General features: G+C 44.9%; 1 protein-coding gene and 1 pseudogene across 3 annotated transcripts; both read right to left on the bottom strand.

Annotated features, from left to right (window-relative positions):
• Positions 1 to 858: 858 nt before the first annotated feature.
• Positions 859 to 9,419, bottom strand: LOC123136510 (ABC transporter B family member 10). 2 transcript variants are annotated; one of them, XM_044555905.1, is made up of 10 exons: positions 8,141 to 9,419; positions 7,945 to 7,999; positions 6,742 to 6,917; positions 6,428 to 6,628; positions 6,088 to 6,347; positions 5,648 to 5,961; positions 4,433 to 4,656; positions 3,803 to 4,155; positions 3,151 to 3,560; positions 859 to 3,037 (listed from the first exon to the last, which is right to left on the bottom strand). In XM_044555905.1, the coding sequence occupies exons 1-10, from the start codon at positions 8,414 to 8,416 to the stop codon at positions 1,542 to 1,544; spliced, it is 3,765 nt and encodes a 1,254-aa protein (XP_044411840.1). In that variant the 5' UTR covers positions 8,417 to 9,419; the 3' UTR covers positions 859 to 1,541. The 2 variants fall into 2 exon arrangements, with proteins under 2 accessions (XP_044411840.1, XP_044411841.1); XM_044555906.1 differs by lacking the exon at positions 8,141 to 9,419 and having other exon boundaries at positions 860 to 3,037; positions 6,428 to 6,591; positions 7,945 to 7,974.
• A 205-nt stretch (positions 9,420 to 9,624) lies between these two features.
• On the bottom strand, positions 9,625 to 11,578 carry LOC123136511 (O-fucosyltransferase 23-like; annotated as a pseudogene). The gene has a single exon (XR_006467042.1). The product of XR_006467042.1 is annotated as an O-fucosyltransferase 23-like (transcript).
• Between the last annotated feature and the right edge of the window lie 8,571 nt (positions 11,579 to 20,149).

Here is a 20,149-nt window from a genome sequence, read left to right as displayed (position 1 = left end):
TGCGGGCGGGTAGCCATGGCTTCGTGGGGGCTTGGCTGCGGGGTGGTGGGCGGAGCGGGGGTGTCGGAGGGGTGTGATCGCCGGGGTCCATCACTTGCCCAGTCCTCGTACTGGCCGGTGGCGGCGGCGTCCACGGACGTCGTATCCTTCTTGAAGGCTCCGTCGCGGTGCTCCCACTCCTTCGTGTGGCTCCGGGTGAAAACTTGATCTTCGGATCGGACCGTGGCGGCTATCCGTGGTCGCACCCTTCTGGGAGGCACCGTCTTGGAGTCCTTGCTCCGTCATTGTCCGTCTCACCCCTCCTAGGTGGCTCCAAGTAGTTCTTCTTCGTTCATATCTAGTTTGCTTGGTTGTCGTCCGAGTGGTGTGTCGGTGCCCGGCACCTTTGTATCTTGCCTTGGGTGTGTGCTGTGTATCGTGGTGGGTGTGTTTGTATCGGTTCGCTTGGATGCTTGTGATGATGTTTGCTTTATAATATAAAGGGGGGCAACCCTTTTTCGGTAATTATGTTATTAATCAAAAAAAAATTGTAACGACGCCGGAAGAACGGCGGTCCTCTGGCTGGTCGCGCCGGCCAGCTTAGCTGTCAGCGTGCATGTGAAACACTTTCAAGGGGTTTAGCTATACCTCAAGTTCCTAAATCATCACATGTATTGTTTTTGTTTTTTCACAACAGCCATAAAAACATTTGAATCCTGGGGGTAACCTTAATTAAGATGCCAGACAGCTGGCAGAAATATGGGCATACTCCCCTAAATTAACAATGCCATACGAAGACCTGGATGAGACTCTTTTAGACTCGTATTTCCATATGATGGAACCATCATGTTCAGTTATCCCAATACTTCCAGCAACATTTTCTAGGCCAAACCATTCATCCACCAAGTTATCAGAAAAGAGCCTGTGAAATGTTCACTTCAATTGAAGTCCATCCCAAGCATCAGCAATAACTCTGTTTTTCTGATTCACCAAACAGCAGAGATCCCAGGATTGGGTTGCCAAAGGGAAGGGACATTCCCAAACCAACTATGTTCCCAAAATGTCACTAATCTACCATTGCCAACATGCCGCTTATAACTCAATTGAACAGCCTTCTCCCATAATGTGCGCGGACTATTAACTGCTGCCAGATGATGTCCCTAGCTAAACTCTAAATTTGCCATATCAGAGAAGTGTAATAGAATGGTATCCCTGCTAAGCTCTAAATTCCCATATTGGAGAAGTGTGTGGATATAACTGTACTGTACAATGAATTCACTGCCTTGCAAAGTAAAGACCCTTTTAGAGTTTGGATGTACCCGTATAAAGTTAATACAAAGTTGAGTCATCTATTTTGGAACGGAGGGAGTAATTTGTAGTTCTGTTTTTCGAAAGGTCTACCCACCTGAACTTTCCACTGCACCGCGGTTGACACTATAAATATATGAGTCGGCATACGGACAGGGAAACACGGCTGTAAGCGACAAGACAAGACCGAAAATAAGCAAATGATGCTTAAATTTCTAATGCTGCAGCCATATCAGAAACCCATGAAAAGAAACTCAGTCCTTCGCCCCTTTGACCTGCACACGGTACATCCGCGAGTATACACCATTGCTCGCAGAGACCAGCGTCTCATGGCTGCCCATCTCAACCACCGCGCCTTTCTCCATCACGACGATCGCATCCGCGCCCGCGACCGTGGACAGCCGGTGCGCGATCGTGATGCTCGTGGTCGTGCTCGACGACACCTCGCCGATACCGCTCTTCCCCCACCCCTTCGCGGCGAGGGAGCTCATCACCACCCTCTCGGACTCGCCGTCCAGGGCGCTGGTCGCCTCGTCCAGCAGCAGTATGGCAGGCTTCTTCAGAATGGTTCTCGCGATGGCGATCCTCTGCTTCTGCCCCCCAGAAAGCTGGCTCCCTTTGTCCCCGACCACGGTGCCGTACCCCGCCGACAAGCCGCTGATGAACTCATGGATGTTGGCCTCCGTTGCGGCCTGCACTATCTCCGCCTCCGACGCGCCTTCGTTGCCGTAGCTGATGTTCTCCCTGATGGACAGGTTGAACAGGATCGGCTCCTGCTGGACCAGCCCTATCTGCCTCCTCAGCCACTTCAGGTTGTAGTCCCTGATGTCCTTGCTGTCTACAAGCACTCTTCCTTGGCTAGGCTCGTAGAACCTTAGCAGGAGCGCGAACACCGTGGACTTTCCGGCGCCGCTCGGGCCGACCAAGGCGACCCTCTGGCCTGGCTTAATGGCGAGACTGAAGCCATCCAGAATGGTCACCTTTGCTCTGGAGGGATAGCTGAAGCTGACGCCTTCAAACGCGATGCCGCCCACAATTCTGTCTTCCTCATCATGAGACGCTTTTGGTACATCCGGCACAATCGTTGTTTCTCTGTCAAGAATGTCGAGCGCAGGGTCCAGTACCGCGAGCGCCGACATGACCATAGGGATCAAGGTCCATAGCTCCGTGATGGAAGGCACCGTCAGCGCGAACGTCTGATATGATCGTACACAGTTTTCAAATGTCGCCAGTCCCTTGCCGAGCAGCGCGATGGTGCAGCTCAACTGGATGGCGTGCGTCATGTGCCATAGGCAGAGGGCAACCCCCTGCAACGCTCCATACTTGATGCTCTCCATCCTGATTGTCCGCATTGGTTCTTGAAGCGCTAGGTCCGCTTTCCTGAGTATCTCCTCTTCCTGGACGAAAGACGCCACGGTGCGGATGTTGCTGACGGCCTCTGAGGTGAGCGAGATGAGCTTCTGGTGAGAACTGGAAATGTCAGTGGCAAAGCCTTTCGCTGACCTGACTTGTACGAGGCCGGCGATTAGGTGGCACGGCATCATAGCATATACGGCTAGAGCCATCCTCCAGTTCACTGCTGTGCTTAACACGGTTGCTATCAGGATCGAAGAGATGCACTGAACGATGACGGACATTCGGTCGGATATAATCGTTTTGATCATGGAGGTGTCGCTGACAACACGCGATGTCAGGAAGCCAACGCTGTTCCCGGGTTCTTCGAACCAACCTACTTCGCTCCGAAGAACGACTGCATGTAGCAAAGGAGAGATGGTGTTACATTCAAGACAATGACCGTCCATTTACTTCTGTGCTAAATGCAGCTTGCGAGAGAGCCAAAACTCTATATGTTCGTTGTCATACCTGAAAAGAGGGCCTCCCTTAGGTTATTCATCGCCCTTTCACCAACCAGGCCATAGACATAGTGCTGAAAGATGTTACTGAAGAATGTTAAGAACCCAACTAGGAACAAAATTACAGAGTATTTGCCAACTATTCTCTCTGCATCTGTCTCCAGGTATGCCATGGCAACCGTTATAATGAAGAAAGCAAATATAGGCCTCGAGATCCCAGAGATTGCTGCTGCTGTGGAACCCAGCAGAACTTTTCCGGGCACAAGTTTAAAAGTTCCAAGAAATATTCTGTAGAAAGCAGATGTTCTCTTTCTGATCCCTTGCTTCGGTTGCTTTGAGGTCAATTCTATTCTCTTCTCTTCATCATCTGCAGCGAAAGATGGCTTGTTGTCTTGTTCTTCTTCGTCTTGCTCTGTGATTCTGTTTTACCAATCAACATAAACTAGTGAGTGAACTGTTACCCTTATTATAATTACTCAAATTAGGTACTTATAGTCGGTCCAGTTTAGAAAAACATATTTTCAGCACAGCCCTGACGCATCTCCTGGCACGCATGGTATCTAATACTCATCAATTTTCACTCGTAATTGCACATGTACAATGTGATGATGGGTTTCATAATTACACAGTGTAAAAAGAAGCATGCAATTGATTACATTTACCTTTCTCCAATCTTGTCAGATTCCTTCTCTAGATTCTGCATGTTGCATACACTCGAGTAGAATGCACTTTTCTCCAGCAATTCTTTGTGGGTTCCTGAATGAGCTACTCTTCCATTCTCCACAACAACAATCTTGTCCGCGTTTATAATTGTTGATATTCTGTGGGCAATCAAGATAACAGTCCTCCCTTGCATAGCTCTGTCAAGAGCATCCTGAACTAACTTCTCGGATTCTGAATCAAGTGCACTTGTGGCTTCATCAAGCAGAAGAATTGGAGGATTTTTTAGAATAGCCCTTGCAATAGCTATTCTCTGCTTCTGGCCTCCTGATAGTTGCACACCTCTTTCTCCTACCTGAAGTAATCCATGAAGAGGGGTAATGCTCACTATTATATAGATTTGGTATCTAACTAAATTTTCTAGAAAATTAGCTGTCCTTTATGCAACAAATTGCTGCTCTCTATGGACTACCCAGGGTTAGGGACAACGGAGTGCCCAACTTGAAGTGTAGTCTGCATTTCCGTAAGGCTATTAAAATCAATAATTTGACTTAGTTTGATTCACAAACATAAAATAAAAGAGAGGTTTGTGAATTTTTCACTGTCCTTGCTTTGTGAACATAAAGTCTTACCTCAGTTGAGTATTGGTTTGGAAGCTTGGAAATAAAAGTGTGCACATTAGCTGTTTTTGCTGCTTCAGTGACCTCTTCATCAGTTGCACCCATTTTGCCGATTCTCAAATTATCAGAAATAGTACCAGAAAAGAGTGATGGTTCTTGAGACACTGAACCTATATTTCTCCTCAGGGACTTCAGATCAAGTTCCTTAATGTTTTGACCATCAATTAATATGTCACCTACATTCCACACCATATTACAAACACAAGTAAAATCTGAAAATTTACATTTTACTCATCATTTGAATTTTCCTTTTTTTTGGAATAATTGGTTCTGTTTGACATGTCAACATATTATTTAACTTTTGGTGTAGAATATAATATGATTGTATTCTTTTTCCACTGCAAAATCTTGCAATAACATTTCCGCATTCTAAAAACAATCTTCTCCATAATTCCTCTATTCTGGCATCATGTTGCGTTTGTGACAACTTAAGTATGTTCAAAGGGTTTGACCATTAGGAAAATATCAAAAATTAGTTTTTCTTTTATTTAAAAAAACAAAAGATAATATAAATTAAGAAAAGGTAAATTAAAATACTGGAAATACGGGAAAATGATGGATCACTTTTGAAACCAGTAAGAAAATTTAGTAATATTTTATAACAGGATATACTTAAGATGTTGCAAAAAAGGTTAAGTTTCTTCTAAATTTTTACACTAGGATTTCTTATCAGAATATTTGCACTATGGGAACATATCGATATTTCTAAAGTTTATTGGACCCTTAAAATTTACCCGTTGTAAAAATTTTAATTTATTTTTACATCTTTGCTTCAGAAATTAAAATTATTCAGTGGCTCACTATTTGTTTTGAATTTTATCTCTTCTTCTTGATTTATAATTTCTAAGTTTATAATGATGTCTGGTATTTCTCTCCGCTCATATATTTTTCTTAATGATCAAACCCCTTTAACCACATGGAAGTGGCAGAAATAAAATAGGGTATGCTAGAACAAGTGGCACAACAGAAGACACCATTTTCGTAGCAAAAGGTGGATTGCAAGAGTTCCCCGTGACAAAAGATACTTTTGCAACTTTATTATGTCAAGAATGCAGTCTGAATTCGTAAAATCAAGCACTGCTGAATACAGCCAAGCAAACTATATAAAGTTTAAACACACCTCGGCTAAAGTTTGTGCGGTGTTAGGTATATGTCCTAGACGTGTACCTGACATAGCATCGTAGAACCTCTGAACCAAAGAAATCACAGTGCTCTTCCCACATCCACTACTCCCGACAAGAGCCACAATTTTGCCTGCCGGTACAGTCAGCGAGAAACCTTGGAGAATTGGATTATCTTCACGGGATGGATATGTGAAATGCACCTCTCGTATTTCAATGTCACCGATGACCTTCTCCAATATTCTTCCATTTGATTCAGAACTTATCACTGGATTTCTTTTGATAACCTTAAACACTTCTTTACCAGCAGCTTTTGCTTGACTGAAGATCTGAAGGTCTGGAGCTGCATTTGAGAGATATCTGAAATCACAGATAACAAAAATATCAGCACTGATTACTCCGCGGGATAATTATTTTGGAGGAATAGTAATTTAGGATAACCATGCCAGTATGATATATTGCTAGAAGGATAGTTCTCAGTATTACATTGCACCGGAGAGGATGTTAATAACAGCCGCAATTGTCTCACCCGCTTTCGCGGATCTTCTAGTTACTGCTACTGCTCCAACATAGATTGTCAGTGAGTACGAACAGAAAGTTACAATCTGTAACATTCCCAAACCTAGTCCTTTTATGAATGCCTCTTTCTTGCTTAACTTGTATTGCTTGTCCATGCATTTCACAAAGGATTTCATCGCCGAGTTTTCTCCAACAAATGAGAAGACAGTCTTGATATGTGAAAGAGTCTGCACAAATATATGTTTTATAATATACATTTAATATGGTAACCTACTTACTTCTAACAAAACTGTCATTGTGTAGGTACCTGTTCCACAACAGTGGTTGTTTCAGAGACGAAGGCTGTCCTTGTCATCGACATGCCAATCATTGTTTTAGCATATGTTGCTCCAACCACAAGAAGCATCGGAACAACTAACAGAGAGAGCATACCCACCTCCCAGCAGCACACAAAAGCAACAATGACAGCGACTAGGAATGTGGAGAAATTAGAAATAAAGTGACCCATCTGAGAAATAATAAGTAAGATACTGTTCACAATTTGTTACCATAAAACAATCTTTTTTGCTTCTCTTTGGATTACCAAACATACAGTGAATGCTATAACATGCAAGCTGATACCTTCTCTCCAATTGCATCTTTTATGACGCTCATGTGATTTGTTGTTCCGGCCATGATGTTCGCGGTGGTTAAGTCGGTGTCAAAAGCTCCGACATCTTGACTGAGTACTGATCCCAGATATGCCATCTGCATGCGTGTCATTTGTCTCTGACTTGTGTACATCCAACATGTAATTTCTGCAGCACAGGGACATTGTGGCAGAAACGTAAGACAGTTTATTTCAATATATACTGATGCCATTTCATATTATTTGTGTTTCCATCACGTGGTGTTTTCTTGTTCATGCACGAAGAGTTAAATAAGAGAAGTAGTTAAATAGAGATTGGTGCTATTATAAAATTCCCCGCTTTTATTATCATAAAGATTGTTTTCTGTGCACATTTCTTTGGGTTGTGATGTGCTGCTGTTCTTCTGAACTTCACATTATATTCTATGCCAAGCTATCGTCAGGTGGCTACTATAAGATGTTTGATTGGGGCATCAACACAAAATAATAAAATTCTAACCAGCTTCAAGGGTTCACAACTTCTCCTTTTAGACCAATTCTGGTAACCAGTAAAATCACTGAAATTTCAAATTCAGCCGAATCACCTAAATTTTTTTAATTGACCAAAATTTGAGTTACATTTCAATCTGCCCGAAATTGGTTATCACTGAAAATTTTAACAGGCCGCTGAAATCAGCTAGAATTTCCATAATTTCAGTGAAAACTAGCTTTCGAAGAATCCTCTCAATTCAGCATTTTGGCCTAATTTCAACTCAAAGTTGCTTGGTACCAAGTTTCTCAAACCCAGGATTACATGTAGGTCATACTTGCATGCAACTTTGCAAATAGTGCCATGCAGAGGGTGACTTAGGCCCCACTGAAATTGACTGACACCTGGATGTTACGCACATTTTGTATTTTATAAATAAGAACTTATATTCATATACAGAAGTTTCCACTGTAACTAGGATTCATGTTTTCTTTGTGCCAAATGTTCATTACCTCAATACTATACAATAAGCATGCACTTATATTGTGCTACCATGTTGACTTGAAGTAATTCTACTATTCTTTAGTACTCTCATAACTGTGAAATAGTTTAGCTCATCATAATATTTGGACTTCCATTGTTTCCTTTAGGGCATAAGTAATACCATTAACTTTCATGATTTTGTTTACATTTGGTAAACTAGCAAAGTTAGAAGAGGTGTACTCACCAATCATTCCAGCAGGAAGTGTAATAATTGCCAAGGACCACATATATGGAAGTAACTACAAATCAGAACAAGAATATACACCGTCAGTGACATAGCCAACAGCTTTTTTAACCTTAATAAAATCAAACAAAAACACTTCATAAAATCTAATGATGTCTTATATCATGGCCTTGAATATTTTGGAAAGAAAATTAACCTTAGTAAGTTGATGGACAATTGCCTCCCGATTGCCTATGTTGTCCCCAAACATATCAACAGCTTTGCCAAGTATGTAATATGACATTGCAGGTGCCATGCCGTGTACGAAGGACCCAATTGTCCCTGATACCATGAGCAGCCAATCTAGCGCATCGGCGTAGCAAAGCAGGCCGAAGAATGGGAACGGTTCATCAGCAACTGCTATTTCTGGTGGTGTGCTTTTCTTGTCATCCTCGGGTTTGAATGATTCGACGGGGCAGTCCTTTTCTTCCATGAATGCCTTTGTTCTTGTGAGTCTTGCACTAGTTTGCAGAAGAGTAGCAGAAACACGAGTGATATATAGTAACCGATAGCTTGGTTCCAGGTACAAGGTAGGACAAAACCCTGTTACTCTCAAGGTTTACATGTTGAGCTGCTACAACACGAAACCAGATAACATTAGTTATTTCCCTAAATGAACATTAGCATGATGTATCAGCCTTAGCAGTTGCCGTTCTCAGTTGGAACTATTTTTGCTGCCACAGCATGACAACCATGCACATTCAAGCTGATACGCAAGACTTTTTGTTGGGAGCGACATGTGGCACTTGAATTTATTGACTGTAAGCTGCACCGCTGTAAAATACAAAGCATGGATCTTTTGCTGCTGTAACCATCTTTGTTTTCATCAACGAATTTTGTAAGAGTCAAGAAAACAAAACTACTGCCTAGGATCTTACTTCAGAGTCCCCTAACCCTACCAATTAAACACATTTTTGCCTCCTGATATGATGGCTTAATGAGATCAGGATGATTTCATTTAGATAATAGGTTAAGGAGTGCTCACATCACCAAGATTGGTGACTGGGAATATCTGGTGCATAATTTGGGGCATAATTTGAGCATATATAGTTTACTGCTGCATTTTTTGTCCAAGAAGAAAAAACTTAACAATTGCATATGTTCTCTGAATTTTATGCCCATTTTTCATCCGAACATAACAAACCTAACCCCTTCCGTACTCCGATAGTAGGTGGTTTACTCTCAGATTTTCTGAACAAAATCACAATCTTCAGCAACTAGCTTCTCCAGGTCCAGAAGGACAGTTGGAAGCAACAAAGAAATATAACTTTTAGCCAAATAGCAATGTTTCATTCATCTGGGCTCATCGAAACATCTTCAGACGTGCAGGCAGACTATGCACCCTAAACATGCCATGATCCATGCCTCGATAGATCCATAAAGAACTTGCCACCTTGACTGAATCAACTGTTATATATTAAAAACAAGTATACAACCTGTAGTTATTTTGGATGAATCAGCTGTCTGCACAGAAATAGCCGTCCCATTTGTTCGTTCTTAAGTTGTAAATTCCAGCCCCCATGAGCTTCAAACTTCCCCACATCAAACCTCTTTCGTTGCACAGATGTTGATATATGATGTCTGTGATTACACCGACTGGGCATTTTGTTGAGAAGGAACACATCCAAAGAAGAATGATTCTGAAGGAAATTACAAGGTGCTACAGAATCAAGAGTTTTAACAGCATAAACGAACGAATACACTTGATACAAATGTTTCATGTGACAGTGCCAGCGTCAGATTCTCTACAGTGTGAGGCAAGTTCCTCCCGGTAAACCACAGAACGCAAACAATGCATCACACAACATTTAGCTTTGCAAACTAAAAAACTGTTTGGCATAATGCTGCTCAGGAAACAACTTCTGTACACACTTACACAAAGAATTCCTGGCCAAAGTATTTTGTAAGTGCGACATGCCAGTGCAACTGTCAAGATTCTAGCATGGAAAGTAACGTGAAGCTGCTGCACCTGCTCATTTCTAGACAAGATTCAGCCAAAACTATCTTCCTGTCTGCGGTTGTGTCTTGGTTAGATGTTACATGTGTTGAAGGTCAGTGGCAGGAGACGTTATTTGTTCCATAACTTATGCGCTGAAGGCTTGTGTCCAACATATCTGTCATCCATTTCTGTGGCCCGCCATCATCTCCGATGACATTGTACGCATAGGACGACAGCCCAACATCCTCACCACATGAGCTTGCCTTCCCTAACTTGTATAACCTTTCTGTTCTAGACAATACTACAAGGTTGGAAAATGTTGAGAAACTATTGCCAACAAACACATCCGCTCTTGCGCATACCTCAAAGTCGATGGCAGACTTTATAAGGTAAGGCTGCTTCTCATATATGTCAGTAACTCCAAGTTTCTTCTTCTCATAAGCAACCATACCAACTCTCCAACCACTGGTTACTGAATTATCTTCTAGAAGGCTGTCGGCTACTGCAAGATAAACTACAACCGGGCGACGTAGGTCAGTGATCTGTGAGACCTTATGAATGATCTCTCCTTTGCTGCTGCAAATTTCCTTTAAATTGGACCGCTGCTCCCACTTCTTGCAATGAATCATCCAATCTTTCTCTATTCTCATGTGAACAGCAATGTACTGCACAGGAAGATTTTTCAAACCATCTATCCTCTTCTTATTATGAGAAACGGCAGCATCATGTCTTGCTTTTTTCCCTGCATCTTTAATCTTGGATATGACCCTGACAACTTCAGTTTCTATCTCAGGAGCTACAGCAAGGCAATCAAAGATCCTGGCATAGTCTTTCACTGGCCAATGATCAGGCCATAGAAATGGATGCTTCCCAGTGACATGAATCACTTCAAAGCCATCGGCCTCCCCCAATCTGGATTGTTGCAGTTGATCCAAATCTCTCTCCACTGTCCACCTCCTACCACTGCCCTTTTGAAGTTTGAAAGGCTCGGTACGATTCGAAACTTCTGAATACCGAGCTACTCTTACAAACCCATGACAGCGGGCATTGAACTTGTTTAGGTCAAATACCTTGTCGAAAGCAATAGGCTGCAGCAAGTCAACCTCTTTGTAGAAAAGCGAAGCACTCAGACTTGGCATGAGTAGAGAACGGTTCAGGAATTTTGCCGTCAAGCATGCTCTGGCAAATGCAATCTTCTGATTGTTCAATCCCCATATAATCGGACCTCAACAAACTTGCCTTTCCTAACTCCAGGGAACAAGTCAAGGGTTGGTGACTCATAAAAGCTCTTCTCAGACGAGCTAATGGCAAGAAAAGGGGAGATAATTGCTCTCAATACAATAAGGCCAATCACTATGAGAATGCACTTGCAAATGATAAGCCTCGCCGGCAAGCTAATGTGCTTGAGATGCTTAAGGTCTTGTAGGATGTTCATTGAAACAGTTCTTTAATTCCTTCTCATTCTACCAGGTCATTTTTATCCATCACCCAACAGAAGTACAGACTGTGCTGCAATATAATGGAATCAATATCCAAACACGCGTGGACGGCTTCACCAGTTCTTCCTGAGCTATGAGTAAATCAGGTTTCAAGCTCGGGTAAACATACTCCTTGAACCCTTCCGTTAACAGCTTAGTACATGCTCCACCAGAGAGACTGCAAATGCAATTGAAGGGAAACAAAGACATAATGCAGAGTTATTATACTGCCACACTTTATGCAATTTAATAAATCTACTAAGTGGCTCCACAAAGAACAATTTTTCACTGTATTCACTCATATAGATGAACAGTCTCAACAGCAAAATGTTAACCAAAAACTAACCACAAAGATATTTTTTTACGAATTCACATATAATAACATGCACATTAAGTTTGCATAAGATACCCTGGTGTGGACACGCCTAGAGTCCCATGGTTCACATCAGTTATGGACGCAGAACCAAATGTCAGGAATTTATAAAGGAGGAGCCCCGTGAATTTTATAAAGGAGAAATGACAGGTATATGGCGGTGTCTACAGCAAAGTAATACTCATACATGTAACAATCCTAAGCCAGAAGCTTCTGTATATCCAAGTTTCCATTATCGAATTTCCCCATCTCACATGGAAATCAAACAAGCAAGCCATGCTGACAGACTGGAGCTTCACATGAATGTAAAAAAAAAAAAAAAAAACACGCTCGCTGGTCACTACTCACAAACATGAATCTTGACAGCAAAGCTCTACAACTGAGCAGAAACCACACCTTCTTACTTGGTATTATGAATCACTTGTGTTCACCGAAGCTCTGCAACTGTGCACTGCTGTCCCCCAAATCGCTGCACTCGGCCGGACCTCGAATGAGCCAGATGCTCCACCTCACCTCCACCCCCCAATCGCATCTGCAGCCGGCAAGCACGGCTCTGCCTCCGCCGCCGCCGCCGCCGCAAGCGCCCAGCCCTTTCTCCAAGGCCCCCCGTTCCTCCTCCTCCGCTACTCCGGGAGGCCCGATCTAGGCAGAAAGAGTGATTCGATCTAGTGCAGAGGGTAGGAGGAGGAGAGGGTCAAACGCTCGACATGGTTCCGGCCGTCGGAGGCAGATCGCCACCGGAAGGGGGGAAGAAATTCGGGAAGGGGAAAAACACGAAGGCGGTAGGTCAAGGGGAGAACGTGCACGTGCACGGAGCGGTTCACGTGTTCTGACTATTGGGCCCAGCTTGCCAGTGTAAGGGGATTTCCTTATTCTCATCACTTGAGAACCTGTGGTTGGATGGTTAGAGGGATTGTGGTATCTCAGCCCATCAGATTTTAAATTCTGATGTTCACATTTATTTCTGAATTTATTTCAGGATTTTCGGCGATGCGCATTCGGTGGGAGGAGACGTTCTCGTCGATGACGAGGCGCCTATGATGACTTTGTAAATCTCAAGATGATATGTCAGCTTAGTCTTTCGAAGGTGCTCATAGAGGTATGGCGTGCGTGTGTGCGTTCATAAAAATGAGTGTATGCGCGTGTATATGAGCGCTTGTGTCTGTACTGATATTCAAAAAAAAATCTGAAGCTCCAAGTGATCGGATAAGTATTATACGTAACAAATTTTAGGGAGTTTATTGATTTATTTATGTTTATAATTTGTGTTTCTTAACATAGAGTTGCAACTTCATAGTCTTTGGTAAATACTAACCTATAGCTATTACTTGTGATTTTTGTCACTTGACCTTAGGCACATCTTTATATTTCGTATAGCCTAAACTTGTTAGTAATCAAAGTAAAATTTCTAGTTGTCCATATTCACCTTCTTGTTTCTTTTCAGAGATATTGGAGAAGGGACAGTCATGAAGTTGTCGATGTATATGAGAAGGCGTCGACTATCACAATTTGGACAGATTGCCATCCCGGAGAAGGTGGCATCTGATACGTCTTCAATGTATCTATTTTTCCAAACTCTTTTGTCCCTTTTGGACTCTAATTTGCATGATTTGGATGGAATTAACCCGAAATGACGTTGTTTTCAGCAGAACTGTCATGGTGTTATTTTTGTGTAGAAATAAAAGTTCTCGGAATGATCTGAAACTTCACGGAGATAACTTTGGAATTAATAAAAAATACTGGTGAAAGAATCAGCTGAAGGGGGCCCACACCCTGGCCACGAGAATGGGGGAGCGCCCTCCTACCTCGTGGGCCCCCTGGACCTCCACCGACCTCAACTCCGACTCCATATGTTCACGTTCGAGGAGAAAAAAAATCAAAGAGAAGGATTCATCGCGTTTTATGATACGGAGCCGCCGCCAAGCCATGTTCTTCCTCGAGAGGGCCGATCTGGAGTCCGTTCGGGGCTCTAGAGAGGGGAATCCGCCGCCGTCGTCATCATCAACCATCCTCCATCACCAATTTCATGATGCTCACTGCTACCTCTTGAGCTTGCGTTGGTTTTCCCTTGAAGAGGAAAGGGTGATGCAACAAAGTAGTATAAGTATTTCCCTCAATTTTGAGAACCAAGGTATCAATCCAATAGGAGACGACGCACAAGTCACCTAGCACCTGCACAAACAATAAAAAACCTTGTAACCAACGCGATAAAAGGGTTGTCGGTCCCTTCATGGCCACTCGCAAAAGTGAGATCTAATAAAGATAGTAAAGTAAATATTTTTGGTATTTTTGATGTATAGATTGGAAAGTAAAGATTGCAAAATAGTAAACGAGATTTAAAGAGATGCAATATATTGTAAAAGAGTTATGATATAATGGAAAAGAGACCCGGAGGCCATAGGTTTCACTAATGGCTTCTCTCAAGATAGCATGTATTATGGTGGGTGAACAAATTACTGTCGAGCAATTGATAGAAAAACGCATAATTATGAAGACATCTATGGAAATGATCATGAACATAGGCATCACGTCCATGTCAAGTAGACCGAAACGATTCTGCATCTACTACTATTACTCCACACATTGACCGCTATCCAGCATGCATCTAGAGTATTAAGTTCATAAGAACAGAGTAACGCATTAAGCAAGATGACATGATGTAGAGGGATAAACTCAAGCAATATGATATAAATCCTATCTTTTTATCTTCGATGGCAACGACATAATACGTGCATTGTTGCCTCTACTGTCACTGGGAAAGGACACCGCAAGGTTGAACCCAAAGCTAAGCACCTCTCCCATTGCAAGAAAGATCAATCTAGTAGGCCAACCTAAACCGATAATTCGAAGAGACTTGCAAAGATATCAAATCATACATATAAGAATTCAGAGAAGAACCAAATAATATTCATAGATAATCTTGTTCATAAATCCACAATTCATCGGATCTCGGCAAACACACCGCAAAAGAGTATTACGTCAAATAGATCTCCAAGAACATCGAGGAGAACTTTGTATTGAGAATCAAAGAGAGAGAGAAAGCCATCTAGCTAATAACTGTGGACCCGAAGGTCTGTGGTAAATTACTCACGCTTCATTAGAGAGGCAATGGTGTTGATGTAGAAGCCCTCCGTGATCGATTCCCCCTCTGGCAGATCGCCGAAAAAGGCCCCAAGATGGGATCTCACGTGTACGGAAGGTTGCGGCGGTGGAAAAGTGGTTTCGTGGCTCCCCCTGATGTCTCCAGGGTATAAGAGTATATATAGGCGAAAGAAGTACGTCGGTGGAGTTACGAGGAGCCCACGAGGGTGGGGGGTGCGCCTACCCCCCGGGCCCGCCCTCCTGCCTCGTGGACGCCTCATGGCGTTTCTGACTTCAAATCCAAGTCTTCTGGTTTGCTTTCGGACCAAGAAAGATCATCACGAAGGTTTCATTCCGTTTGGACTCCGTTTGGTATTCCTTTTCTGCAGAACTCTAAAATATGCAAAAAAAAGAAACTAGCACTAGGCCTCCGGTTAATAGGTTAGTCCCAAAAATAATATAAAAGAGCATATTAAAACTCATTAAACATCCAAAACAGATAATATAATAGCATGGAACAATAAAAAATTATAGATAAGTTGGAGACGTATCAAGCATCCCCAAGCTTAATTCCTGCTCGTCCTCGAGTAGGTAAATGATAAAAACAGAATTTTTGATGTGGAATGCTACCTTGCATATTTATCAATGTAATTTTATTTAATGTGGCATGAATGTTCAGATCCGAAAGATTCAAGACAAAAGTTTAATATTGACATAAAAATAATAATGCTTCAACCATACTAACAAAGCAATCATGTCTTCTCAAAATAACATGGCCAAAGAAAGCTATCCCTATAAAATCATATAGTCTGGTTATGCTCTATCTTCATCACACAAACTATTTAATCATGCACAACCCCGATGACAAGCCAACACTACAAAAAAGAAAGACACATCTATGACATTTTGGGCCGAATGAATTTTTTTCTGTCATACTTATGACACTTCTATGAAGATAATTGTGACAAAACCTGGTATCATCATAGATGTGGTGGGCTCCTACTTCTATGACAAAAGATCATGATAGAAAATGGGCTTTTCGTCCTGGGCGGGCCGGAGACGCAGCTGCATGACATTCTTTGGGCCGTCCATGACGGAAAAAACCGTGGTAGAAGCGAGTGTGAGGAAAATTTCGGCGAGTTCCCGGTTACGGTGGGAGGTCGGGGGCCGAGCGATGCGCGTTTCTCTCATACACGTATGCGCGTGTGTGCGAGGCGTTGGCTCTAACTGAACCCGAGCGAGGCGTTGGGCTCTAACTGAACCCGAGCAATTGCACCGCAGGTTACGCGTTACTGAACCCGAGCGATCGATCGATGGTTGTTAACTGAACCCGATCGAGTGATTCCTTCGCTAGTTCTGCTAATTGAAGCCGATCGATGCTGCCTCTGGATGAACAGTGATCGTTGCGGGGGGGGGGGGTGGATGAATAGTGAGCGGTGGGGGTGGATGAACAGGACCCTGTGGCGTTGCCTCTGGATGAACAAGACCCCGATCGATCGAGCCGGTTGGGGCTGGATAAACAGGACCCCGTGGAGGGCTGGATGAACAGGACGACCCTGTGGAGGGCTGGATGAAAAGTAGACGATGGAGGGGTGGATGAACAGTAGCCCGTGGAGGGGTGGTTGAACAGGAGCCCGTGGAGAGGGGTGGTTGAACAGTAGCCGATGGAGTAGCGGGTGGTGGAGGCTGGATGAACAGGAGCCCGTGGAGGCTGGAGGAGGTCGACGGTGGATGAACAGTAGCCCGTGGAGGCTGGAGGAGGTCGATGGTGGAGATGAACAATATCTCGTGGAGTCCCGTTTTGCGGTACGCCACACCCCTCCCGATGAACAGGACCCCCGTTTCGACCGTCGCGCTCCAACACAAGTCTGTTTCGTCCGTTTTGCGGTACACCACACCCCTCCCGATCAATAGGACCCCGTTTCGACCGTAGGACGTCCAACACAAGTCGGTTTCCTCCGTTTTGCGGTACGCCAGACCCCTCTCGATGAACAGGATCCCGTTTCGAACGTGGCCGGTCGAACACAAGGCCATTTCCTCCGTTCTGCGGTACGCCAGGCATTGTTTCCATCGCCTGTTCCGTCCAAGCCGGTTGGCTCCCACGCGTTCCGTTGCCTCCCGATGAACACGACGCATTCCGTTGCCTCCCCATGAACACGACGGAGACGCAGTTTCTCCGTTCCGACCCAGCCATGTACAGGAGCCCTGGCCGTACATACGTGTGAGTAGGCGTTCGAGATCCTGCCCATATGTATGTATGTGGCCGTATTTACTTTCTTGCACCCTGGCCGCTGTACGTACATGTACATGCTACGTGCGCGCCTCTACTACAACATGTCGCGCCTCTACATCGACCAGTATGTACATACATGTTCGCGACCAGAATGACAATGCTACGTACGCTTCGACCAGGTGGGTCCCGATTGTCAGGCACTTCCTTGCGTGCGAAGATGTAGCTGGTGGGTCCTAGCAGTCAGGGGGGCGAATCATTTTTTTGCCCGGACGCACTTCCTTGCGTGTGAAGATGTAGCTGTGGGTCCCAGTAGTCAGGGGGAAACGTTTTTTTCATGAAATACGGTGGCCCGTCCGGTGGGTCCCGCTGTCAGGTGGAGGAATAATTATTTTGCGCGTAATAAGGAGGCACTTCCTTGCTACGGCCGTGGACCCAGCTGTCAGTCTCTCCACGTACAGTCCACGTCCGATGGAAGCCGTTCCTTGACCACGTTGACCACGCCGCGCCAAGAGCACCAAGGCGGTGGAGGACGGCGAGGCCTAGGAAGGGGACGACACGGAGCCGAGGAAGACGCGACAGTGGATGCCCACGCGTAGAGGAGTATGAGGGTTCACTGGTTCACTACGGTGTGAGGTTGTTGTCGCCGCAGAATAACAGGGGGGTGTGGGTGAGTAGAGGGATGGCCTGGCCAGCAGTGGGAGTAGTAGGGGCGGTGAGGCCTCCGCCGCATCGCAGCCGGCCATGGGAGGCAGGAGCACGAGGCACGACCAGTGCTGGTTTGGGTGGCTGGAGCAAGAAGACCAGAGGTTGAAGAAGCACTACGACCGTTGGATGGACATCGTACAGTCACTGGAGCTAGAATCGTGCATATTGACTAAGCTGACAAAGCCCTCTGTCCCCGTCAACTTAGTAGGCCCACAAGTCAGCCTGCCACTATACTGGGTCCCAGCTAGCAGGGGGAGTATTCATTTTTTTTGTGCGTAATAAGGAGGCACTTCCTTGCGTGCGAAGATATAGCTGGTGGGTCCAAACTGTCAGCGGTGGTAACATTTTTTTCACGAAATACAGAGGCCCTTTTGGTGGGTCCCAGATGTCAGGTGGAGGAATCATTATTTTGCGCGTAATAAGGAGGCATTTCCTTACGTGCGGCCGTGGACCAAGCTGCCAGCCTCTCCACGTACAGTCCACTTCAGATGCATGTCGGTCGTTGACCATGTTGACCAGGCCACGCCGAGAGCACCAGGGCGGTGGACGAGGCGAGGCCTAGGAAGGGAATGACATGGAGGCAGGGAAGACTCGGCAGTTGTTTCCCACACAGAGGGGAGTACGGCTGTACGAGGGTTTACTAGTTCGTCTGCCGTCGTCGGAGAATAACAACAGGTGTGGGTGAGTAGAGGGATGGCTAGGCCAGCGATGGGAGTACGGTGGGGCGCTGAGGCCTGCGCGGCAGCACAGCCGGCCGCGGGGAGGAGGGAGCAGGCAGTCCCGCCGGCACTTGTTTGAGCGGCTAGAGCAGGAAGAGCAGAGATTGAAGAAGAACGACGGTCGTTGGATGGAAATCCAACAGTCACTACTTGTGCGTCAGCCTTTTTTTAGGAAAGCCTCAAATCTGTGGAAAACAACATACATTCCATATGCCATTATTTCTAATAATTTACAGCACATTGGTAATTCTTAAGGTTTTTTGGGAGCCCATATTCTTTTTGTTAGCATTATGGCTCATATTGTGGCCACGGTTAAAAAATTATATGAAATTTTGCATATTTCGGTGCGGTCCGAACTATTTTTAATCCCGAAATTTCGAGTCACATTCAAAATAATTTTAAAAATAAATGTATATCAATATAAAATCCAACAAATTGTCCACGCATAAAAATAAATGCAGTTTAAAGTCTCAAAATGAAAAAAAAGTAATTTGAAACTAATTGCCGATTTGATGTGTTTTAAAAATGTACATCCCATTTCTCATTACTGATAGGCCATTTTCTCGGCCAGCCGAATGAAGCTCTCCTCGTCTTGAAAGATTTGCAGCCCAACAGGCCTGACAAAGCGACTTACTCCCTCCGTCCGAAAATACTTGTCGGAGGAATGGATGTATCTAGATGTATTTTAGTTCTAGATACATCCATTTTTATGCATTTCTCTGACAAGTATTTCCGGACGGAGGGAGTACTTGGCAAATCACAAAAAAAACTAGGTTGTGGCCGTGGACCCAGCTGCGGCCGTGGACCCAGCTGTCAGCCTCTCCAAGTACTGTACTCTTCCGATGGAAGTCGGTCGTTGACCACATTGACCACGCCGCGCCGAGAGCACCAAGGCGGTGGACGACGATGAGGCCTAGGAAGGGAACGACGCAGAGCTGGGGAAGAAGCGGCAATGGATGCCCACGCAGAGAGGAGTACGAGGGTTCACTGGTTCGGCTGCGGCGTGAGGCTGCCGTCGCCGCAGAATAACAGGGGGTGTGGGTGAGTAGAGGGATGCCCTGGGCCAGCGGTAGGAGTAGTAGGGGCGGTGAGGCCTCCACGGCATCACAACCAGCCATGAGAGTCAGGAGCACGCGGCACGACCGACATTGCTTTGGGCGGCTGGAGCAAGAAGACCAGAGGTTGAAGAAGCACTATGGTCGTTGGATGGACATCGTACGGTCACTGGATCTAGAATCGTTCATATTGACTAAGTTGATAAAGCTCCCCGTCCTTGTCAACTTAGTAGGCCGAAAAGTCAGCCACCCACTATGGTGGGTCCCAGCTAGCAGGTGGTATTCATTTTTTGTGTGTAATAAGGAGGCACTTCCTTGCGTGCGAAGATATAGCTAGTGGGTCCGACCTGTCAGCGGGGGGAACGTTTTTTCGCGAAATACAAAAGCCCTTCCCACGTACAGTGCGTAATAAGGAGAAACTTTCCTTGCGTGCGACCATGGACCTCGTGGGTCCCAGCCGTCAGGCTCTCCACGTATAGTCCTCTTCCGATGACTCTCGTATGTTGACCACGCCGCGTCGAGCGCACCGAGGCGATGGACGACGGCGAGGCCCAAGACTGGAACAACCCGAAGATGGGGAAGA

This window comes from Triticum aestivum, chromosome 6B, assembly GCF_018294505.1.
Source record: "Triticum aestivum cultivar Chinese Spring chromosome 6B, IWGSC CS RefSeq v2.1, whole genome shotgun sequence".
Taxonomy (NCBI): domain Eukaryota; kingdom Viridiplantae; phylum Streptophyta; class Magnoliopsida; order Poales; family Poaceae; genus Triticum; species Triticum aestivum.
The sequence above is the reverse complement of the archived record's forward strand: the minus strand, read 5'-3'. Positions and strand labels throughout refer to the sequence as shown.

Coding starts and splice junctions, on each gene's coding strand:
- LOC123136510 (XM_044555905.1), bottom strand. CDS start 8,416: ATGGAAGAAAAGGACTGCCCCGTCGAATCATTCAAACCCGAGGATGAC. Junction 4,657..5,647: donor GTTCTACGATGCTATGTCAG/GTACACGTCTAG, acceptor TGTGGAATGTAG/GTGACATATTAATTGATGGT. Junction 3,038..3,150: donor AAGGGAGGCCCTCTTTTCAG/GTATGACAACGA, acceptor TGCTACATGCAG/TCGTTCTTCGGAGCGAAGTA.